The sequence below is a fragment of the Siphateles boraxobius genome, unplaced genomic scaffold (genome assembly GCF_051911475.1).
Source record: "Siphateles boraxobius isolate OS27281-9 unplaced genomic scaffold, OSU_SipBor_1 68, whole genome shotgun sequence".
Lineage (NCBI taxonomy): Eukaryota > Metazoa > Chordata > Actinopteri > Cypriniformes > Leuciscidae > Siphateles > Siphateles boraxobius.
The window spans coordinates 2,738,561-2,764,384 of record NW_027509195.1 but is presented as its reverse complement, the minus strand read 5'-3'; the positions used below and the strand labels follow the sequence as shown (position 1 = coordinate 2,764,384).

The following is a 25,824-nucleotide window of genomic DNA, read 5'->3' as shown; positions in this document are numbered from 1 at the left end:
GATGAAGGCATTGAAATGTGAGGTCCAGGGATCATCATTGTGATTTTTTTTTTTTTAAAATATCTATACATATTCCTATTGTCAATACAGCTGGTGGTTGGTATGGGTCAATTAGTGTATATTTTCAGTTGAGTTATTTTTTAAGTGTATAAAATACATGAAAAATTTGCACTATACTTTTTTGAAAAAGATTTCAAATTAAACTGAAATACATTTTTCACTCCTAATTTAGTTTTTAATTAAATTAAAAATTAAAATATTGCAGTGATTCAAATTTTCTTTTGTTTTGCTGTTAAGTTTTCAAAAGACTGGTGACTAGTTTCACACTCGCACACCTGAGTATGAGAGAGCTAAAACTGATATATTTTCATAGCACCCCTAATTTAAAGGTAGGGTAGGCAATTTAAGAGTAGCTAGCAATAGCAAGCTAGCTTTGAAAACATTAGATCCCACCCTTTCTTCAGAGCGTTTTCCAAAGCCACACTTCCTTCAAAGCACATGAAGGATCTGCAAAATGTCACGAGAGACTGTGTTTAACTACCTCATGTTCCTCAAAAATATTGCCTACCTTAACTTTAAGACTCAGCAAAAATGAAGATGGAGTTAGGAAGTTTTACTCATTTCATTGAATAAGTTCTTTCAAACTTTTCCAGTAAATCAGTTTCAGACACTATTTGAAAAATTCGTTTAGTTTGTGTCACTATTGAAGTCTATGCAATTTTAAATGTTTTAAAATATTTTAGTAATAAACATCTACATATTGTTATTCTAATGCAACTGTTTTAACAAGAAACGATGATCATAATCTACTTGGCAAAATTCAACATTCAGTAAAAATCTAGTTTAACATATTCAATCATTAGTATTAAGTAAAAATGTTAAACTAGATTTGTACTAAATGTTGAATCTTGTCAAGTAGATTATGATTACAGTTTCTTGTTGTGGAAATCATGAATCTCTTCACTTTTACTTTTGATCAATTTAATGCATCCTTGCTAAATAAAAAAAGTATAATGTCTTTCAAGAAATACATATACACTGAAACATTTTTAAAACATGTAAAAATTACACAGGGAATAAATCAACTACTGGAAAAATCATCACAACTAATCTAGCTGGTTAAGCAGTCGGCAGAGGTGTGGTTGACTTGACAAAGGAATTCAACACTACAGCACAACAGTGTGTTAAATAGCTGTGAGCCCTAGAGGTCTGGCACCATGTTTCTTCAGAGCAACACATATTAGTTTTAGCGCACGCAAGCAACTGCTGTACCTCCACCCCGGTCTCATAGGCAGATCCATCCAGCAGAGTGACTTTCACAGGCACTGTCTTTTGTCTTTTGGAGGATTTCTGCGGGGATCTGGACATCCTACTTGGCGTTTTCTCCGAAGAATCATCCGTGTCTCTGTGCTCATCTGACATCTTTGAATCGTGATCCTGAATATAAGTGATCAAAGGGTATAGTTCTAAACAAATTTTAAAACAAAGTTGAAACAAATCTGCTTTCCGGTCTAGAAACGAAAATAGTCTGAAATCAAATGCAATGCATGCAAGGATGTTTTATGAATGAATCTCAAACGATAGAAAGTTGCATGGCATTGTCAAACGTATTATAAGGCATGATATTTTAATAAATTAAACATCTTAAGCTTACCATATAACCTCCGTCTGCTGTATTCTTTGTGGTTGAACTTCTCCCTGACATAGTAATCACTTGCAGCCCTAAAGTAATAATAAAAAAAGGATTAGGACAAACTCATTAAACAGATTAAACTTTCCACTCACTCTACATATTAATTTCATATTAACTTCGGTAAAGGCCTAACAGGCTAATGAGCATACTTTAATGAACATAAACATACTGTGAATTTGACCGTTTACAACATACTGGTGCTACGTTCATGTCTCTCGTATCCAGTATTCCACAAAATGAACATGGGTTTGGAACAACCTGAGATTATTGAATAATTGTCAGAATTTTCATCTTTAGGTGAACTATCCCTTTAATATGATTTGATAGTAGAATAACAAACACATCTGTTGGTTTATCTGATGAGCCATGCTGTGAAATGTTCATGTATGCTGCATGAAGAATGTTTCATAGTTAGTCACCAAATGACCAGTACAGTCTCTTTAAGCTATACTGAATCGATACCGAATCAAGAGAGGACATCTGGTGACTTATAACGCAAGGAATGTGTTCATTGACTTATATTGATGGAAAAATAAACATTATGTGTCAAACCTTATGTCTTGTCTTCAACATTAGCTAGTGATGATCTCATATCAATAAATTAACCTGCTGTGATACACAGTTTGAGTAAACAGATGTACTATGTTGAAATGAAGCACTTACTGAAATGAGTAAAATATTAGCATTTTATGTATTGGCTATGCTACTTTTCTTTCTCTAGAATAGAAATCTTGGTGAAAATAAGAAAGATGGATGTAGAAGCTCTATATAAAAAAAGCAAAACGCTTAAAACCTGACTAAATCTACAATCCTTTTTAGCAAATAAACTTCTCCATGTTTAATGGTGTTGAGGTGTTGCAGCTTGACAGTTTGATACCACTGTGAATATGCTAATCGCCTTCATTTCCATCTCATTCACTTGCACCACGCTGTGCTACTAAAAGCCCCAAACATCTCCCCACATGGAAAATCTCCAAATATCACTCAATAAAAGCATTGCAGTTACAACAAACAAACCTCCTTATATGGCCATGCTAATTTTCATCGTTCACTCTTTAAGTACTACCCACTATCCAAATGTACCCGTGATTCAGTCAGAAGACAAACCGCCAGTCCATTAAATGGCTAATCTATACATTTAACTCTGGACGCTGACTTATCTCTTTTACCAATTAACCGGTTTTAACTGAAACTCTGCACTTTGCCTTAATGGAGGACTTAATGCTTTAATTATTTTAGCTGAACTGTTATGGCCTTGAGGGTTTAAGTTGTCCTGATGCTTTTATACATAGAACAGGGGACAAGAAATGACGGGGAGGAGTTTAGGATTGGGGAACATAAATCTTTGTTGTCAGATTTAAACAAACTGTCCACGTGAGCCTATTGCTAGGTCATGACAGTTCTATAGATGCTATAGATTCTATAGGTGAGAATATAGGCTGATAGAATAAGATAAAGTGTCAAGAAATAGGAATTTATAACATTTAAAGTCAGTAAACACATTATCAGAGAAGAGAAAGGGAAGAGGGAGGGAGGGGAAGTTATTTTGATGAAAGATTACAAGGGCATGGGAATTCAAAACAAACAAATGATGTGGACGGGTAAATCATTTATAATAAATACTCCAATATTCCATTACAAAAGTCCATTTTGATTTCATGGTGACTTAAAAAAGTACAGACTTTCTCTTCTGGAAAAGGGGACCAAAAATATTGATGACTCATCCTGCACAACACAGAATTTGTCCAAATTGAAAGCTCTCTTACAAGAAAACTCTAGTACAGAAAACTTCAAAACTTCTAGTTTTAAAAAACACATCATCTACTAAAAATGAGAGGAGCCAAATGAAATGGCCGCTACAGAAATGTATGAAGAACCAGAATAGTTACAGTTGCTTTTCCAGCTACTTTCAGTTAATGTGTCTTCGGATCAATATATTGATGAGGCCTTTAACTGGGCTTAGAAGGTCAGTTTATAGTCTAGAAATGAATTTATGTGCCTCCGTCAATGGATAGTCCTCAATGTTACCACAAATCAATGTTTAGATGAAAATATTGTTTAGTGTTTGACTAAAATTATAATAATTATAATATAAAATATTTAATTAAAATATGACACAAAAGATTTTGACCACTATTTAAAACATAATGTGTCTATGTACAGTATGTGTGTATACTGCGACATGGCTTAACACAAACTCTGTAAGCTAACGGCTTAACAAGCCTGTCTCTGCTGGGGTCTCAGTCAACGCTGCTTGAGCTCAGGAAACAGCATACACGTTAAAGTGACCATAGCACAACAGCATGAAGAAAACAACTAGGAATAAATGAAATAACCTAAAACACTCACACAGAATGCTACTAAATGAAGAGGAGACACCCATAATTAAATAGCACAATTCACCCACAGCTAATGTAATGAAATGTGAGCCTTTTTTATTATAGCTAGTCTAAATGCTACAATTGATTTTATTTTCAGTTCAGGAACACTGAGACATACTACACTCTAATATATGAAAAAAGATTCGGTGGGTTTCTATATATAGAACCATAGGGTTTTAAATAACCCTTTATGCAAAAAAAAATTCATATTGAATGGATTATTTAATTTTTTCTAGTGATAAAGTATTCATAATATGTAATCAAAATAAAAAATGTATTAAACCTAAATTATTTAATTAAAGATAAATCCATAAAATTATCCCATATTGGGAGTCACCCTTTAATATTCCATATAGAATATAGGATTTGGGCGGCAATAGCTCAGTGTTTCTTGTAGGTTGTCTACAAACCGAAAGGTTGGTGGTTCGAGTCCCGGTTCCACCTGCCCAAGTAGGTGTTCATGAGCAAGACACCTAACCCCAGCTGCTCCCGACAAGCCGGATGGCACCTTGCATGGCTGACACCGCCGTTGGTGTATGAATGAGTGAGTGAATGGGTGAATGTGAGGCAACATGTAAAGCGCTTTGGTGGCCATTTGTTCTGTGAAAGCGCTATATAAATGCAGTCCATTTACCATTAGAATCTTTTATTCTAAGAATGTACAAGAAATACTCAATTCAACGCATTTTCAAATCTTGGTTAGATCAGCAGACAGGCATGTTACTGAAATATTATTTTTAGTTTTACAAAAGTTGTTAAAAAATATGCCATTTCTAATAATAACTGTCTCAGTTCTGTTTAACACTTTTAATCATGTTTAAATTAATTCAACAGATGTTAATTTTTTAACATGATGCTTTTTTTTTATTGTACAGCTACTTTTTTGCACAAATAAATACTACTTTTACCGAAAGATGGCAGGTAGATTTGTTACAATCGCCTGGGGTTCCATCTCATAAAATGACTCTGATTCTGATTATGCATTCATTAATAAAACAAAGATAATGTGTTCTTCTTCAAACATATGGGAAGCTTCTGAAGAAATACTAAGACAGGTGGAGTGGAGACAGGGGTGCAGTTCAGAGAGACAAAGAGAAAACATTTCTTTAAAATGTCAACCAAATTACTGCAACCTAATAAGTGAGACTTTAATTCCTCTGTATAATTACATCTTCCGTGTAAACAGATGAAGGATAATATGGCATTAGGACCCGTAGTGTTGAAAAGCCTAGATTAACATTCTACATCCAGATGCTTATATCGGGATTTAATGCTGTCGAGTTTTTGAACCACACACAAGACAATTTGCACAACAAGAATCTGGGGAGATTAAAAAGACCAATATCCAAGCACTTCAGAAGACGACAGTGTGTGGATGTATATGAGTGCTAAAACTCCCAGAGTGAAATATTCAGGAAACTGCGGCTCTTGGAAAGAGCACACGATGAATTGCAGAACATCTGGCCCCCCGTAAATTGTTCCTAACATTCAGAAAGCTACAGAAGCACCTAGGCTCATATGCTACACAAACGCCGACACGTATCGACTGGAATAGGTCTCTACGCCTGGGACAGTTCCAGGAAAAATTGACTCCTTGTAAAGCAAATACTTCAGTTTAAAGAATGTAATATAATTGTGACATGCTGCCATTTTGATGACAGGGGGTTAGCATATTATACTGATTGGACTACCATTGAGATGAATAAATGGTATATACTTTAGTGTGATTGCTAAGGAATAGTCAATTTGTGATTGCTAAGGCAAAGGTACGACACTGCGATCGTAAGTGAGCTTCGACAAAAAAAGGCATGTTCTTTTCCCTAAAAATAACCAACCCCTAACATTAAAATAAATAATTTATAATGGTTAACAAGAGAGTTATTAAAGGTCTTAAAGGCCCACTGAAGTGCCTTGGAACGCGCAGCTTTGTATGATGCGTTGACGTCATTTCCACTGAAACAGGAAGCTAGACGGGGCATATTGAATGGCTCCTCACCCTTTTCAAATAGCCAATAGCGTTTAGTTTACCTAACAGACTGCAAGTCGTACTTGACAGCGCCATGGAAGCAAATAAGAGCGCTGATGATTCGTTGGATTCAATAGACGTGTGAATAAATTCTAGCCATTTTATTCTTAACCAACGTACAGTTGAAAAAGGGAATAAAACTCGAGCGTTTGAGCAAACCGAACACACGTCTCCAACCCTTATTGCTCCGTGACGCTTCAACGGTCGCTTTAGATTTTAGAGAGCATTTGATTGGACAGAAGATGTGATAAGAAGCTGAAGTCCGTGGTGATGTCATAAATCCGTGATTCATTTTAGCGGAAGTGAGAGTCAGTAAGTTTTGAATGATTATATCTCCTAAATGTGAATTTTGTCCTTTGTAAACCTTAAGGCTAACATATTCATACTAAAAGCTAGAATATTTTAATTTTGTTTTCAGGAGGCCTTTAAAGGGATAGTTGCTAAAACGATGAAAGTCACTGAGGTCCAATGTTGTTCTAGGCCCCACTGACTGATTGTACGGACAGAAAGAAAGTTATACACGTTTGGGTCAACATGAGGGTGAGAAAATGTTGAGTGAACTAAAGCTAGTTTTGAGTAGGCAGACTCAAACTTGGAATATGTATCATGGTGCAGCTTATTTTAGGCCAAGAACTGCCCACTTAGACAATAATAGACTGTCTGACTGAGAAGAGAAGCAAAAAAGATTTTGTTTTTATTGTGCCGTTTAGGAGCTTACCAATAGACCAGTGTGGAAGAACTCATTAAAATAATTTGTTATGCGCACAGTGTGCACAGCACTGTACACACTGTACGTGGCCAGCTGTACAAAGACTAAATTAGCAGAAATGTGTTGAATGTGTTACCAGAATGTGTAGCTTATTTCATAGAGATAAATCAAAATATGCAATTATACTTAGTTTACTCTCTAAGTCTATAAAACAAAACTCTGAACATCTTTCAATGATTTGATGCCAATAACGTGGCATAATTTAGCAAATCCTGTCACTAGTTCCTTTAAAACACCGATTGTAACTTAGTACTACCTTAAGTACAATGCAGACAGAATCCTACTAACAATAAAGACCCATAAAAACAGGCCCAAGTCATCATAGGTTTATGGAAAAACCTTCACTGGTAATCTTGTAAAGATGGGTAAGCAAATACAATGTTGAAATACAATGGCTTTTCATTGAAGAATAATGAGTGAAGGATTACAAGGCGAGATAAAATGTATTGCATTGTCAGAGATGGGGCCTCACGTTTAATGAAATGACATGCATGAGATTCGTTTCTCTAATGTCATCTGTTTCACCCCCTGATCGTTATACATGAATGACTGCTCTGGTCAATACACACCTAATCAGCAGGCTGGGAGAGATAATAAAGGAATCCGACATGGGGCGGTTCTGCCTCTTCTTTATTTCTTTTTTTTTTTTGTCTGGATGTTTCACCTCAAGGAGTTTTTTCATTTGCTTGCAGATGTCAGTGTTAAAAGATCAATGGCATTTTAGATTTGTGTTAACTTAAAAAATAAGGTTTTTGACAAGCATTGCAAGATTGTACATTTAATTATGTAGCCAATACTACATGGACCTTTAGTGAATCACTTTGAAAGTAATGGAATTGGAGATTTGTTTAATTTTAAAAGATACTTACATAACTGGTCTCATCTGTCAGATCATATGATCAGGGATAACTGTATATTGCTCGGGATAACTTTTCTCATCCAATAACTTCACAAAATAGTAAGCTGAGACATGTTATAAATTATTAATATGCTGAGCAAAAAAAAAAATTCTGATATAAAAATAAAGGGATAATTCACACAAAAAAAAGCTCATGCCTTCCAACATCTGTATGATTTTCTTTCTTTTACAAAAGATGAAATAGTCATCGTGCAATCCATGGGAATCAAATACATCCATTGCTAGTGCCATGCTCGACCGTTTGGGCTACAGAAAATCTCATTTGGACTTCCATATTTTCAAATGGGCCACTGCGGTCAGTACAAACCTACTGCGACGTGTCTTCACTTGTCAATATTTTAATCAACACATGAATCCAAATAAGATTCCAGAGCTGTAGTGGAGGAGAAGACAGACTTAAAAATTACCTTTAGGATAGCACAAGTCATAGACGACTTTTATGATGCTTGGCACGTTACCTTTTCGTTTTCATTAGGGATGCACAATATATCGGCCACCATATTGGTATTTCCCGATATATGTTCATTTTTTATGTTATCTTTAACGGCCCGATAAAAATAATTGGCCGATATATTAAGGCAAGGCAAGGCAAGGCAAGTTTATTTATATAGCACATTTCATACACAATGGTAATTCAAAGTGCTTTACATAGAAGAAATTAAAATAATCAAAAGAAATCAGAATAATTAAAACAGAATAATTAAAGCCGATTAATAATGGATTATTTCCTTCAGAAGATCACTGTTCGCCATGATTTTTTTGATTGCTTGAAATATGATTGGAATCACTTCAAAAAAGGAAAATACAGTTAAAGTGGCAAGTTGTCTTGTCACATAAACTAAAAAAAATTATAATGAGAACATTATAATTGTGTGCTTGGAACATGGCTCTTAATGATGACACTTTTGTTTTTGTAATTGGGCTCTCAAAACTTGTATACTAATTTGGATTTAGATTTATCGGCCAATATAGCCTATCGGTTAACGGATTTCAAAATATAAAGAATTATCGGTTATTGTATCGGCCAAGATTTTCATATTGGTGCATTGTTACAGTAATTTTCATGGCATCCCAGCAAGCAATTTTGCATTTAAAAGACATCTAATAGCGTCCAAACACATCCTAAACGTCTAGGCTAAAACAAGGCAAAAGTTGGGCTGTCAGTGAAAATTAATAGACGTCTAAACCATAGCCCAATAATAGACTAGTAGTAAATTAAACAAACAAATAAATTAAATGAGTGAAAAAATTACACCAAACACCTTGTAATCACTGTTTCCTTTGCTTACATGATGGAATATCAAACATTTCACAAGTAATTTAGGCAAAAACGACATGTAACCAAATTCAAGGTTATTTTGGCTACAAGTGGGTTACTCATAGCCGGACTATATTGGGTCTATAGTTAACCTAGATGATGAAATGATGACTAATGCTTGCTGGGATGGAAAAGAGCAGCGTTGGCATTCTGCTAAACATCTCTTTTTAAGTTCCACAGAAGAAAGTATGTCACACAGGTTTGAACCGACATGATGGTGATGTTTTTCATTGTTTGGGATGAACCAACCCTTCAGAAGAAGTGGTATTGTGAAAGTAGCAATTCTTAAATAATTAATTCCCTTAATCTCTTAATGAACAGCGTGATTAGATGAACACTTTGACCTTTGTGTAGTAGCTTTCATGGTGGGGTAGCAGAGGAAAGGTCTGCTCTTTCATCTGAAGTGTTTCCTCCAACTAAAGCGCTCACCATGATCAAAACTGCATTTGACATAGATGTGTTGGATAATTAAAATGCCCAAACAGAGATCAAGCAGCTCTATCGTGTTGCACTGAGAATTAAAGCTGATCAGCAACTATAATGTTGTTTGTACATGCCTTTTGTTTATTATCAAGTCAGAGGTCAGGTTTGATCGTGGATAATCCAAATGTATCACTGATTTTGTAGAAGATGACTTGGACTCCTATTATAGCAGTTCATTATAGTGTGTGTTTGTGATTGTTTGTTTGCTAAGATGTAGTAAAGACTAACAAATGCTGCAAAATATCTCTGCAGTGCTCATGAGATTATCGAGCACAGACATTATGGAACAAGACTGCCGCCTCCGACTCGCTAAATTTCCCAGTTCTGCCATAATGCACACTGGGAGCGCAGTAGTGAGCTGGCGCTGCCCCAGGCCATATGGACATATGGTGAAGTGAACCTGATGTAACCAGTCACAAGCCAAACACTTTTTTTCAGTAGCATGATGCTGTCAGAGCAGTAACCTTCATCTGCTGGAGCATAAACACATCAGAAAGAAAAAGAACAGTATATATATTGGGCAGACTTTTGTTGCAGTTTCTGTGCTGATTTGGGGGGAAATATGCAGAATGTTGTGGAATTAATTTTAACCCTATAAAGTCTACTGTAACATATTTGGTACACAAATTTCTACTTACTTCCTATTGATTATCAATATGATCAAAATGTTTGAAAAAAACTGTTGTACACAATCTACTACATGCCTTCTGTCGACTTATTGATGGTTTATACTTCTTTTGCAAGTAAAAGGCCTTTTGGTACAATTGTAAAAACGTCCCCCTTCAGGTCATGGTACATGTGTATTTTTTCTCTGAAATCTTCAATGCTTTTTATAAAGTACACATAAGAATAGCTTTCACATTGTTGTATATTTCAAGATGGTTACTTGATTATCCATATCCGTTTTTAGAAAAATCTGGCTTTTGAGGAACGTTTATTTCTCAATCATCACTGTTTTGCATTGCACTATATGTTTTGTCAATAAAAATAACAACAGAGTTCTGATCATAAAACTAAACATGTAAATATCACCACTGATCTACATTACAAGCTACCAGAATGTCATCTTACCTTTTGGCCATATGATTATCAGCAACTGCACTAAATTGCATATTTTTGCCCTTTGAATTAAACTGAGGTGTTTATTTTAACTCCTTAAGTACAACATGAGCCATAAAAGCCTGATTTTTAGATTGTTTTAATATTTTGTCCAAACGTTTGATAAACTGTTACATTTTTTAAATACTTTTCTAACAATAATCGAATGTCTCAGGCTTTGCAGGGTTATAATGGAAATGTGAACTGAACTACACATAGTACTAGCTGGAAGCAAAATCAAATGAGCTAAATTATTTAATAAACATGCCTTAGTAATAGACCTTTATAAAGGATGGGATTCTATTATGTGGAGCTTTCTGAAGGGTGAAGCCAAAAGATGGACAGTATAATAAAAGCAGATGCTTAAATTACTCTCAAGGACAAGCATATATATAAGTTAAAATAATATTATCGAACATGTTTCATTAACATCTCAAGTGAACATTGTAACTTTGACAGCCTTAAAAAAAACATTTAGTTTAATAACATTTACCCCAAATTTAGTAACGTTACTTAAATTTAGTTACTAGTTCACACCCAGTCAGTTTCTTAATAACATTTATTGAGAGTGAGGAGTCACGTGCCGATTTGGGCGGGGTCTGAGCCGGTCGGCCATGATGGTAGGAGACGCTATCGGTTGCCAGGGGCAACGCCTTCAACCCCCCTTCTGCCCCTCGCGGACGACTGCTGGCTAAAATAAAATACAAAAACAAAATACAACTAAAACACAACTAAAACACAGGCCTGTTCCTCTCTCGATCATCAACGTCGTCGCTCCTCCTTTATGCCTCCGCTCCTCCGTGAGAGATGCGAGACCGGTGTGCTTCACAGGTGTTGCTCATTAGCAATCGCACCACCGGCCTCGCGCCGTTCTCTCACGTCCCTCGGCCGCCCTGTTCGCCACATATATATATTCAGTTCTCAATAAATATTGTTAAGCCATATCAAGTTGTTTCAAACATTTATTTCAAAGAAATAAAAAAGTAATGAACAAGGCACTCAAACAACACTTTTGCACATGTTCGTTAAAGCACAGCAAACAGTGACAATCTTATCAAAGGCATCAGCCAGCCAAGCAATCCGGCGTCTCCTCGTCAGGTCAGAGGCTTGCTCTCCCTGATGCTGTGTCCATTTCGGTAACCTAAAAAATTGTATTCCATTGTTCCTATGTTTTCCATATGTATTGTGTGAGGTACTGGAGCAGCTTTTAACGCAGCAGTGACTTCCAGGCATGGTAAAACAGTGCAGAATTGCGAGAACCTCCTCTACTAACGAGTTAACAACACACGTAAACAATCATGTTTAGCCGCCGGGATCCTGCCATGGCGGAGAGGGCAGGGGCTCTGTACCATGACGACAACTCCTCACTCTCGATAGACCAATTTCGAGCTGACGTCACAGTTACGTCACGGCGCTAGCTGGAGGCAAAACAAAGAGAAAACTGCAGGCGGCCAATACAAACCAGCACAGATTCGGCTACATAATAAGGAGCTTAAATGATTATTATTATTATTAAATGTCATCTTGTTGTGTTGTTGGGTGCAAGAATCAATGAAAAATGAATATGCTGTATCTGGAATTTTTATTTCTAGAAAATATTCACATCATTAAAATTGCACCAGAACTGCGGATCGTACCACTACATGACCATTCATCACAGTTATAGGCATCTAAAGATGTATATGCCCTCAGTTACTCTTTACGCTCGGTTTCTCTATCGGATAGGTGTATAAGTCAGGCCACTCAACCGGAGGTAGCCTAGCTTTAACATTAATCCTGTCAGATCGTCCATCCATTGAGTGAGTGTGTACGGGTCAGCCAATCTGGTTCCGTCCGTTAAAATTAACTTTTGCAAATAATAATCGCGGTCCTGGACAGTGAGTGACCTTGCACATTAAGATAAAATCGGATTTTCTCCAGTCATTGTTAAAAACAAGCTACCAAAACTTGCAAACCAACGTTAGGGAAGCGGCCAGAGTGATCGTTCTGCAACCACCTAAGCTCCGCCCACAAAAAACGTCACCATGTTTACCAACTGAAAAGGGGTCTATAAAACGGTTAGTTCCAGTCCTTGATTCTGATTGGTCAATAGCTGTGTTTTATTCACGATAAAACACGACAATGACTGCTTCACCCAATGGATCTCTAGATGGCATTGCTGTCCAGGAGTAATTAGCTTTTGAAGTGGATTAACTTAATTTAAAGTTAACAAAAGTTATCATGAGGATTGTAATGTTTAAACCAGATGTCTTAACAAATGTCAGTAGACCGGGAAGATTTTAAAACGAGCCGTTCATTCATAAATACGCAGGATCCCTGTGAAAATACAGACCGGAAGACAAAAGACAATGAGCGCAGCGCTGAAAAGGGGCAGGGCTACATAAGGTTTATAGCATTTTCCTTCAGGTCATTCCTATCGTAATAAAAATCCGTTTGAATGTACGCTGCGATTTCTTGTCCTTTTAGCAAGGGGTTTTCCATGCCCTGACCTGGCACACATTTGTTGTGTCTTACAAGTTTCAGTCATTTCAAAATAAAATTCTCTTCTCTACTGACAGACTCACTCATAAAGACAGTCTTTGTCGTCATCTAATGCCGTAATAATGTAACTTCTGTTGCTGTTTATGGTCAGGGACTATTTTTTCCAGCGAAAGGTAGGCTTTTAGTGATTTTATTTCATGAAAGTAACATTGATACATATTGTTTGGCTTTAATATTTGTATTGTGTGGTAAACGTTTTATAAAAGCAATAAGGTACTTGAGAATAACGCCTGAAGGGCGTGCTTAACCAGCCGTGACTTATTCACGATACACCACAGCCTCTCCTACCATATTGCTTACGTAAAAATGTAATTGTATTGATGTTTAAATAAAGCTCTACTACATCTCGTCAATACACTGACATGTTATTATAAGGTGGAAATTGGTGCAGGTCATTTTTTGCACTGTGTCCAGTGTCGACCGGGAATACAAATGCCTGCTCCAGTCCAAAGCATTTAAATGTCAAAATGTTCACCAAATGATTGCAAATGCCAAGCTAAATGGGAAATTCCTCCAATTATGGTTATCTGTAAGGCCAAATCGACAACAGATTTAACGGGATGACTAAGGCTTGATTCAAACCTTTGTCCTCGTCATGATCTACAATACCACATGCTACCACGTCTCATTGTACTTACAATTTTATCTCGTTACTTGCTATTTCATAAGCAGCCTGTCTATCTATGCTAACTATGAAATGTATAATTAAAACTGAAAATTATTATTTTTAATACACAATTCATGTACAGAACACTCGCTAAAACCAAATGCTAAAACCGTTTTAGCAGCCGTTTTGGAAAGCAGCTGAGGTTGCCGGCCTGCTTAGATAAATGCCCTCAAAGCCAGCGAAATGATGGGAAATAATTTCCTGCAAAATGACGGCCGTACTACACCATTTGTCATCGAGGATCTTCCCCTTCATTCTCTCCCTGCAGCCTTGCTGTAGGAAAATAGATCTGCACTTGGCGACCAGTTCTCCGTAGCTCTGAGCACAATCATTCATCTGTAGTGCAATCTGCTATAGGGATCCATCATTTATGGCATAATGCATGCTAGTAGAAGAAAGGCACAGGGTAGGCACAGCTCTAGTAACTCAAGACAAACATGTCAACAGTTCGCACAAAACGATTTTATGGAAGTGACAAAATGTGCATGAGGAAGAAGTAATGATGGAACACCTCTTCATATTTTCTCATGCATGCAAAGTCTACATCTTGGCTTGCTGCCTATACTGCATACATACATAGCATTCTAGGTAGCATCCTAACAAAAATGGAACCTCATAAGGACTGCTTTTGAATGGTGTACTGTACATATGCAGGAACTTGTATAACTGATTTTAATATAGGAGACACGAGAGAGATGACACAACAATACTTTAAAGCAGGGGTTCTCTATTTTTGATTCCAAGGCCTCCCATTGTCCAACACAAATTATCGAAGCCACGTGTCATTCCAAACATGGACCATAAAAGGAGAAGTTTAGAAGAATGTCCAAGCTGCTCTTACAAAGAATGTGAATGGTGACCACAACTGTCCCTAGTTTCCATCTACTTTCATTTATTGCTATCTCCTTTTCAAAAAAAGAACATCATACAATTTTGAAACAACTTTCGGATGAGTAAATGACTTGTTTTCATTTTTGAGTGAATTACTCCTTTATTAAGGATAAATATTCATAGTATATTGATTATTACTGATCATTTTCAGTACTGAGTTATATTTATCATCAAGATTTCTCTCAAATCGTCCACCATCTTGGATTTCTTTCTTTCATTGAGCTTGTCACATTACATTGCATCATCTCCACAAAGGACAGATATGACGCTGTCTTTGAATTTGTTCAATAGAAGGCAACATAATTGACTACATTTTGGAACAGCTTTTGCACCAGGAGCTTATATAATGCTTTAAAATACAGCCTACGGAGCAATTCACTACATTTTGGAACAGAGTTACGCTGATGGCTGGAGTTCTTTTTGAAGGAGCTGTGGTGCCCTTTCAGAAGGCACAAACCCCTCCTTGTTCAACACAAGAAAGCACTGCTCCACTGTAAAAAAGAAAAAAACAACAACCAAACATCAGCCGAGTCTTATATCAACAGAGTTTATGAAAAATCTGACATCTCAGTTTTGCAAAAAATCTACTTACCATATTGGAACAAATTTGTTCACAGCAATGCAATAATGTCATAAAGTAGAACAACCTTCAAATAAACTAATAGAATAACACAAGCGCTTGTGTGCAAAAAAACATATCAACCTCAGATATATTTGCCCCGAGCCCTTGAGTCGTCAAATGGTGGCATACAGAAGAAAGTGATGACATCATCGGTGCAATCAGTCTCTTAGAGCGGTGAACAGGCAGAGAGGAGGAGCGTGAAGAAAGAAAGGAAAGCAGGTTTTCTTCTGGGCCCCTAGTTAGCATGCACATCATATACAGCCCCTCTCAAATTAATTGGAGCATTCATATTAATGCTGTTTACCTCCAATCCATCAATCTGTCCTGACCGAGATTTGGCTGAAGCAATGGAGCGGCATGCAGTCCAGCACGGAAACAACCTTGTCCTAAGAATGAGACTGTTCTTTCCACGCTTTAAAGCTAAAACCCATTCAAATTGACTGGGGGGATGTTGTCCAAGTTTCTGAAAGGCATCCTATGAAGCAACAGGAGTTAAATTGAAAGGCTGCCAAGCGATTCTCAGTGAGAGTGTAAAACCTCAAACCAGAGAAGCCTTTTATTGCTCTGTTGCGATAAAAATGCAGTCCGGTGACACAAACATCTCTAGCCAAAGGAGCATCACACCAAGTTAGGGAAAGATGTGGGACAACATCTGCTTTTATCCATACCGTTGATAAATACATTAACGAAAGAAGGGCTGTGGACATTTCCTACTGGAGAATTCCGCAGGCAAAAAGTGAGAATACACAGATGCAGATATCATCCTTTAAAAACGTGCCATCTCGCATCACTGAGCAGTTCAAGGGCACGCAGATAACTGCATATTGGATTAGACATAGATTCTGTTTCAATGACACTCCATAAATTCCTAATGAAATGTGGGTCTCTATGGCACTCACAAACAGATAAGGACAAAAATAATTAGAAGGTGAGGATTTTGTCATATAATTTAGCTATTTCACAAATTACAAGCATCTGGCATGTCAGCTAGTATTTTGTTGCCTGTGTAACCGGTCCTACTCCACCCGGTCTGAGCAGGATTCGAACCACGGTCTCTAACAAGAACAGTAAAGACTGTGGCTGCTAGCATCGCCTCAAAAGCAGGGGAGTGAGGTTTACACGCTCAGCTCTTACTGGCGTACGTCTGTTACACTCCTAAACCTTAGTTCCACCCGGGTCATGGCACCAAATGTAACCCGTCCTACTCGACCCGCTCCGTGCGGGATTCGAACCGGTGTCTCGTGAATGGGTTACATACAGAAAGTGACCAAAGAGCAATCCTTTTCTAATCACTGAAGCTGTCAATCACTTCAGTTCAGCGAGACTGACTATGAAAATTCCCGTTTTTATCGATGAAGCACACTGCACAATGAGAGGTTTTGTGAGCGTGCAGAAATCTGAGATTGTGCCGATTGAACTCCAGCATTTTGAGCAGTAATGAGCAGATTCTAACTAAAGGAATACACTACATTTTAATACACTAGCACTCAAAAACGTTTACTTTGTAACAGAGAAAAACTGGGTTTCATTCACTAAGGGGCTGTTTACACTACGCCATTTTTAACTAAAAACGGAACACTTTTTATGCGTTTTGGTCGTTCATTTACACGACAGCATTTTGGTGGCCTGAACACGCAAACTTGAAAACGGGTTTCAAAGTACAAGTTTTTGAAAACTATTCCCTTATCATATCCATGTAAACTACAAAAAAGCAAATCTGTGAAAAAGGTTTTTTTTTGCAAATGAAAGGATACAGATTTTAACAGTAAGAAAAGGCATACAGACATCATCACAAGTGGTTATAAGAATTACACAAATCAACACAATATAAAATTTTGTCATTGTGAAAAATTAAAGGTTCCTTAACAGACTCACGGATGATACATGTTTTCAAAGCCTTTGTGTTTAAAGGTTTTGAAATTTTCTTAAAGGAATTGAAAAGAGGCTTTATATCAGAGGAGAACTGACTTTCTGGCTTTGTGAAGATGAAATTTACTTAGAAGACAAAGTAATAATAAAGTATTATCAAGATTAGAATGAAAATAGGACACAAAAAAAGATAGATTATGTAATTTTTGTCAATAGGCATGTGCGTTCGGCTGGAGTGCATTGTAGTAAAATAATGTGTATGTACGCAGGCACGTAGTCTTTCTTTACAAAGTGACATCGCCAATTACTGACCTGGCACCATAATGCAGCTTTATTAGTCGTCTTCACGGATACATGTGTTCGGGGATCGTTTTGATATCTGTGCAAAGAAAAAACTTCTCCGTTTTTAGCACATCGTTGTCGTGTAAATGTACCCTAAATGACTGAGGTTCCTACACTTTTCCAGCCTGTTCAAGTTGTTCTGAATGCAAAAAACTCACACAGAAATGTGCACGTGTAGTGTATTCCAGCCTTAACCTTAAACACCTCTGATTGGATATTGCAGCCATGAGCTCAACAGACATATCTGTGATTGGCTACACTGCTCAACGCTGAAAAAACACATGTAATTATAAACCTTTGACATTCCTCAGAGACCAAATGCAAATACGAATGAGAGCATTTGAAAGCAATGAGTTGGCACTCAGTAAACTACTTCCAAATTATAAAATATATTTATAATTGCGGGCCCTGCAAGTGTTGTGAGTAAATGTGGCCCTTTTGGCTTCTGAAATTGAGTATCTCTGGGCTACAGGTGAAATACTGTTGAGTCAATTGTTCCTTACGCATTGTCGTCATTCCGATCAAGTTACAGTGTGCGACAGCAACCAAAATGTGTTTACTACCTCCAGAACTGTCACCGTCACAAAGCTCCTATAAAGGAGTCACGGTGACACAATGACAGACTCGAAGTCGACACACTGATTGAGGCCTGTTTTATTGAACCCATCTCTAAAGACAGGAAAATGACAGCAAAAAGCTATGCAACATTGAGGTAAAGAGATTTTCTACAAAGAAGGGTGCTCTTTGTAAAGTGCTGTTGCCATGGTGACACAAACACAAACTGTCTATGCAGAAAGGGGCTACTGAATAAAAAATACACATTTAGCCAGTGGGTATCCTCTTGAAAACTGACATTAATGGTTGATCAGTTGGGTCGTTTCATTTTTTATTCTCGCAATTAAGTAAATCAAGCTTCAAATATTAGAACTGATTGTGACTTGATGAGCTGAATCCTATAAGCAATGTGAACGTGAGGACCTAAACAAAGGTGTAGCTTTTTACCAGAGAAGATGGTTAACTCTCATGCCAAAGACCTTAAAATAGCCACAGGGATGAATTTCAAAGCAACTCTGGAAATCTACATATAAGCCTATGATTTTAAAAGTATGAAGGGTTTGAAGTAAATAAGCTGCATCTGAGGAAGTCTGCTTCTTAGACCGAACTGTACAATGAAGGCTCATAGATTAGTCCTTGTCAGTCCTGGCAAAGCGCAATGGCAGAAAGCCTAGGGTAGCGAAATGCTCATTTACTGATTAAACTAATTTCTTAAAACGGCAGTCAAAGTAGCCAACTCAATTCACAAATGATTGAGACTTTCCATTGGCCAGCCTCATTGACTTATCAATACAACCTTCCCAATCCCCTCACCGACTCAGTCTCAGCAATGGCTGAGATGTATTGCTCGACTGTGAGATCAAATGGACTTTGTAATGATCGTATAGGCAGACAGACTCATTAGGGTTATGCAAATGCATTTTTTTTTGTTTTTTTTGTTTCACCTGTGCACATTGAGAGACAGACTTTCCATCTCTGTCTAAAAATGTGTCTTGATTCTTTAATCACGACAATATTACACTAAAACGCTTTAGTATAAATTTAATAAAGCTCCTTTTTATCTGAATAAAATGTGAGGTGCTGAGCAAAACTCACAGTCAGGCCATTAATGTGCGGATACTAATGTGTTCGGTGTGGTTAGGCGGTTGCTCACACAGCACTTACATATTTTGCCCTATTGTGGGTTTGATTGCTTCTATTGTTCTCCTCATTTGTAAGTCGCTTTGGATAAAAGTGTCTGCTAAATTATTAAATGTAAATGTAGGAGTTAGAAATATATTTTTTAAGGCATTTATTAATCTTTTATTAATGTTAGTTAATAAAAATAAAGCTGTTCGTTGTTTGTTCATATTAATTCACGGTGCGTTAACTAAGGGTTAACAAACAACTTTTGATTTTAAAAATTTGAAATGTTGAAATTAACAGTAACATTTAAAGCCCTTATGTATAACTAGCATGTATAAACGTTAATTAAACAATTTAATTATCAAATAAGAAGGAATTTACACCTGTATGATATTACGCTGTACCCACATTGGACCAGCGGATTGGAAAACAGATGGATGGATGATTTATCTGCGAACGCCATCTTCTGGACAGACACGGGAATTAATGTACAGCGACTCTCACAGTGCATTATGGGTATTCTCTAGCCATTGAGCATACATCGGTTGTACACTTGTTTTTGCGGTAAATTGAGCCGAGCACGTTGGCAACGTAAACACCTTCTATCAGATCTTCTTCACTTGGATCCGCAGATGCTGTACTCTTTCAGAAGATCCGTCACAGGGCCCTTCTACCGTATAACAGTGAAAACACGTTATATTATTTGCAAAGTAGCAATAATAACAGTGATCGCCTTAACAAGTACCGCTTATTATAGTTAGTTATAGCGATACAACAGCAGCAGTTATATTTATCTGAAAGGTCTGTGACTCTAGATTTCCATGGTAAAACATCAAGATGGAAAGTATATAAGGGTCTCCTAGCTAAAACACAAAGACAAAGGCAGATTCAATATTGAGAGAAGTAAAACTGCTTTTAGCTCCAAGGTATCAGTGCCTCCTGGAAGACATCCACACATACCCATTTAAAAGATGTCAGTGAACCCAATGAATGTGAAAGGGTGTCTGATGAAGCGGCAAGAGAAAATTGCGCTGACTCACGGCAATCAGGCCGAGTCATGCTGTCACCCACAAGACCACAAAGCTTAACTGCCTTCTGAATAATTTACATTCTTCTGTACGATCAGGGCAGAACTTCATACACACAGCTGACTCATATACAGGCAAATAAGCTCCCGTGGGAGGCTGCCCTCCCCCTGTGAACATCAAAACCTTCCCAACCCTGACACAAAGGCACAGGCACTCTCTTCTTGGACACAAACGGGACACTATTACATGTTAAATGTTGATCTGCACTCTCTGAGCCCTGCAAAGGGGGTGGAGAGGTAGAGAGGGGGTCAGTTTGTCAACCCTGGAGGCCATTAGAGCACACAGAGCAGAGAGGATGGATCTTGCCGGCTTACAGGGAGGAAAAAAGGCCACAGAAAGAGGCGTATATTAAAGATGAGCACTTTATGTCATAGTGCAACATCCTGTCTACTCAATTGCCTTCTTCTCGTTGATTTTTGAGAGCAGCATAGCTGGATCCACACAAATGAAAATCATACAAATATTTTCATTATTTAAAATAAACATTAACAGAAATAAAAGCTCATTGGCAGATTAAAAAATAGATCAAATATATATATATATATATATATATATATATTTTTTTTTTATTATTTATAAGTAGTAATTTATTTTTAATGATTCTAATGATTACATTTCTAAGCATTGGAGTCAGTACTGCAGATAATCACTTGTTGAAAAGCTAAAGCACACTTGAATTTGTTCTAGATCATCAGATTATGTAATTCAACAGTTTTTCCGTAAAAAGTGCTTCAGAAATGTAAGCTTGTGGTCTTGCAATGCACCGTCTGTAAAGTCTACATCATGAGACACAGGAGGGTGTCCCATTTGTTATTTTAGGATTCTGAATGTTTTTCACAAGCGCCTTCATGCATCTTTTTGCCAGGTCACAGCTGATGCGGACTCTGATATACTGATAGCTGAAATAACTGACAGTTTGTGCAACATTATACGTCACCAAAATGTGGTGGATAAATGGATTCACAGCTATTGTATCTCCAGTTTCAGACTCAGCCAAAGGGACACTGTTATTAGTTGAAAAACTTAACTTTTTATGGATTTTGGCAGTTCACTTACACACTTCAATGTGGTTTTGAGGGCCTTAGAACGCAAACTTTTGAAAACGGGTTTCAAAGTTCCACGTTTTTGAAAATTATACCGTAAAACTTCTGAAACTACAAAAAGATCAATTTAAAAAAACGAACGAGTTACCCCTACCCCACCCCCCCTGCCGCATTCCCAAGTGAAAACAAATGTGTGAAATGCACGCACCCGGGTTGGTTGCTCTCCATTGCGAATGCAAAGTTTAACCAACATTAACATGGCTGGTTACCTCCAGACTACCTTTGTAACACATTCACCTTCGGTTGTACTCGTGGGGGAAAAAAAGTTTGTTAAAAGTTTGTTAAACCAAATGTTTTGAGACTGCCAAATGCAGCATAGTGCAATACATGTCAGCACACCTGTCAGCAGGAGAACTCATGGGACGTTATATAGGGGCGCTGAGAGCATGTTGGAGGCGTGTGTAGGATGGGATGGTTGCAGTTTGCCATTAATAGCATGCTGAGCTCAATTAGTCCAAACTATGTGCTATTGGAATAGCAGAATTTTTGCCACTTTGTGTTGCTACAGCCTTGACATGAATTAGACATTTGGTTTTCAGCTAAATAGTGGTGCCTGCTGTTAACTATTGCTCATACTTAGGTTTTATTTTTTTAAGTAATTGAAGAAACCTCTAAAGTATTACACTTTGGCACATTACTCATCCAGCACAGTTTCTGCTAAAGAATGGCACATCAAATCATACAGCTTGTTGAGGAAAGGTGTGCAATTACCATTTTTACCCTTTCACATGTTTAAAATAATCTAGCTGCTTTTTTTAAACTGGCCATTATTTTAGATGAATCCCCTTGTTATTTCTACCCAACTCTTCAAGCATGTATTGGAATAGATCTGTATGAACGATGTGTCTTTTTATTTAATTTTTCCTTTTTATTCAAAATAGGTGTTTACTATATCGTAAAATATCTGATATTTCGATCCTCAAATAATCGAAAATGGTGTACGCTGTGATGTTATACAACGCAGAGAATCAAAGCTGTTGGAATTACAACATAAATTCATCGACTTCTCCTGAAAGACGAAGTAAGTGGCTAGTGAACTGGGAGAAAAATAAACCTTTTAGTTACCAATGTTGGTTTATGTCTATTACATAAACCAAACTTTTTTTGTTTGTTTGTTCAAGTACTTATATGTATGTCTGAATCCTAAAATAAACACTGTGTGGATGAAAACCTTGAATAATTGTCATATGTGACAAGTGCTGAGACATTCAAATGAGAAATAACTAAGCAGGTTTTACTTTTCCCACAACCAATGAATTGTTAACTAGAGAACGTGTACAATGATTATAGTAATTTTCATGACTTCCCAGTAAGCATACATCTCCAAGAGCTCTGAACATCTGCAAAACATCTCATTATTGTGTAAAACATCTAGCGTCTTTAAAAAAAAAAAAAATAACTTACCAAATTATAAACATCTCTACATCTAAATGTATTTTTAACATCTGATAGGGAATGCTTTTATAGAGCAGTACTGCAAATGAACAAACTCTCTAAAAGCACATATTTCATCTCATCCAGATGAAAGAGCAGACAGACATCTGTGTGAAGTATAGATTTTAATAATTTACATCATTCCAGACCTGGAAGACAATATTTTAAAGCTTAGCAACCAATTAGACTTTGTTATCCAATTGATGAAGACCTTTGTATACTCAGCTGAGCTTCCTCAAACAAAACATAGCAAAACAATCTGGCTTGAACCACAAGCTATAGGGTGCTGTATATAAACAACACACAACAATACGCCAACAAATAGCCTACATAACAAGTCCAGTTGTTTTCTGCAAATGCGTTGGCAAATGTTAATTTTTCTCTCAGCGTGCTCCTTCAGCTCTATTATAACACTAACACGGTGAGCACTGGAGCGTGTGTACTCGCGCGCTCTCCATAATTCTCAACAGCTTTCAGTTAATTGGCTTCTTGAGCCACACGAAGCGCGCGCGACTGCCCCTGGTGCCACACCCTCTTTTCATTAAACAGCCAAGACACCTCAGTTACAACATTTTAAATTAAAGTAAACCTGCCCTACCACCGCATTCAGACCACGTAGATAAATGTTATTCTGCGCGTGATACAATAACATGGGGGTTGCCAACCAGTAAATGCCTCAGGCCAACGAGGAAGAAACAGCACCTGAAAACCTAATATTTCCTTTATTAAGCTCTATGCACCCAATACATAAGCGTTTAATATCAGCGTTATCCTCCTTCACAATGTGCACTAACAGGCGCGCGCCGCTCATTTACACGCATTGTTCGGCATTCAACGGCATCCTTTCACTGTCATCTCTAACCAATTTTTTATGTTGATGAATGACCACATGACCGAAAGCAGTAGCAGCCCTCGTTAAGCCACCGGCCTGCTGCACAAAATGTTAAATGACATAATAATATAAAAATGTAAGCCTCGTCACAAGGACATATGGACTGAGCCCTCGCTGCAAGCGTTGTTTCAACCTGTTTATAGTGCACACTTTACAGATAGTGAGCGTACATACACCGGATGACATCGCAACAAAGAGCCCTACCTGTCTCTCCAGGTTTGACGCGCGTATTTCCGTCCAAATGCCGACCATTGAGTGCTTGCGAATGCCACCGCCCAGCTGCTTCTATTCACCGTCAAAGGATGGAGACTGTCCGAGAGGATGAATGAGCGGACGGAGGGGGAAGAGCAGCTCTCGGGTGGATGGATGAGAGGAGAGGAGAAGAGAAGAGGAGGAGAAGAGCGTAGGGGGCGTATGCGCGCTGGATACACCAAACTCCTTCCTCACAACTGAGAAAGCAGCGCTGAATTGAACACGCACCGATTTCATCATCACGGATGCGCTGTGAGCCTCTATTTTCCGCTTTATGTAGCCTACGTCCACCGCATTCATGCAATTCAGTGAACCACTTAATAAATAGATATTGCGAGAGAGCAAAATACACCGGAGTAGAGTAGAATACTTTTTTGTCCCAATACAGACAATTCTTACACACCGTAGAATGTTTTTAAAAAGGTAACCTAAAAATGTGTTTCAACCTCCCCCGACTTCCTAGGTTGTCTTTGAAAGCCTAATGTTTATGTGAAGGACGTTTTGCCTGGAAAATCGCCTTGTGTAGGACACAAGTGTGAGCACAAGCAATATGTTGCTGGCTGCCTGCATTTCATTTAAAGGGGTAGTTCGCCCAAAAATGAAAATTCTGTCTTTTATTTACATTTAAATATTGATCAGAGAACATAAACAGAAGCTCAACCGAACTTGCCTGACGTGCAAGATCAATCCTCTGCGTAACACACTAAAATGAACCTCATTGGTACTTGCTGAAGCTCAAATGTGCTGGTAACGAGGGCCGGCCCAAGCCTTTATGGGGCCCTAAGCAGAATTTTATTTGGGGGCCCATGTTGCCGCCAATATGATTGACTATCGTCAATGATTGATTATACGCAGACTACAAAACACACCCATTATCAATTTTATCAGTTGTATCTGTGTTGCTAACATCAATAGCCAGGTTTCCATTCAAGGGGGTTTTTTTTGCGAAAAAAGGTTTAGCGCATCAAAATGTTTACCGATATAGCTGATGGATGCCAATATCGATATTTTAGGCAAATGTCGACACAATCCTTTTCCGTTTAACTTTAGCACATAAATTCTATGTCGATACTTTAATTGTCGCGAAAAAGTAGTTTGGAAACACTTTTTGTCACTTTTTGTCACTTTTTGAAAAGGGGCTTTAACGCAAATAAATGTGGTGTCACATGATATTTTCATCACGTGCAAGGTGCAGTCGTCACAACAAAAACCATGGCCGGTTGTTTTACTAACACCGAAGGTTTCGCCCATCACTCTATACTCGGCGCAGGTTGCCAGCTTGTACAGGGCAATGGCTGCTTTAGTGTCGGATCCGGTGGTCGGTGGCAGTGACATAACTTTGCTTTGAAAAGTGCTGGACACCGCACAACTCGTTCTGCTATTTGTTTATTTAATAACCGACTTTACTTGGGGACTCTTTCGTTTTGAATTGTTCTGTTTACAAGTAGAAATTTCAAGCTTTCTATATATTTCTCAGGTCTGTGCAAGTGCATTACACGCTGAGTTTCGGTTCATTTATGAGACTAGAGTCCAGTTCACGCGCCGGCGCCTCCGTGATATTTTATTTAACCTTTATTTAACCAGGAGAGTCTCATTGAGATTAAGAACCTCTTTTGCAAGGGTGACCTGGCCAAGACAGGCAGCAGTACTACAGACAAATAACACAGAACACTAAAGCTAACCTTTCATAAAAATAATGTTTACAGTCTAAGAACATTTAGCCTACATTAAGGCATCTGCCTCTAAGTCTTTCATT

General features: G+C 37.7%; 1 protein-coding gene across 12 annotated transcripts in view; it reads right to left on the bottom strand.

The window, feature by feature from the left end:
* Window positions 1–24,726, bottom strand: part of LOC143722639 (band 4.1-like protein 1) — a 59,677-nt gene extending 34,951 nt beyond the window's left edge. For 3 of the 12 annotated variants that reach the window (XM_077214050.1, XM_077214061.1, XM_077214053.1), the window contains exons 1-3: window positions 24,021–24,261; window positions 1,655–1,722; window positions 1,273–1,437 (exon numbers count right to left, since the gene is read on the bottom strand). In XM_077214050.1, the coding sequence (XP_077070165.1) occupies window positions 1,273–1,437; window positions 1,655–1,705 (216 nt within the window). In that variant the 5' untranslated portion in view covers window positions 1,706–1,722; window positions 24,021–24,261. Of the gene's footprint in view, window positions 1–1,272; window positions 1,438–1,654; window positions 1,723–24,020 lie in introns of all 12 variants that reach the window. The other 9 variants (XM_077214049.1, XM_077214059.1, XM_077214051.1 and 6 more) reach the window with 6 other exon arrangements.
* Between the last annotated feature and the right edge of the window lie 1,098 nt (window positions 24,727–25,824).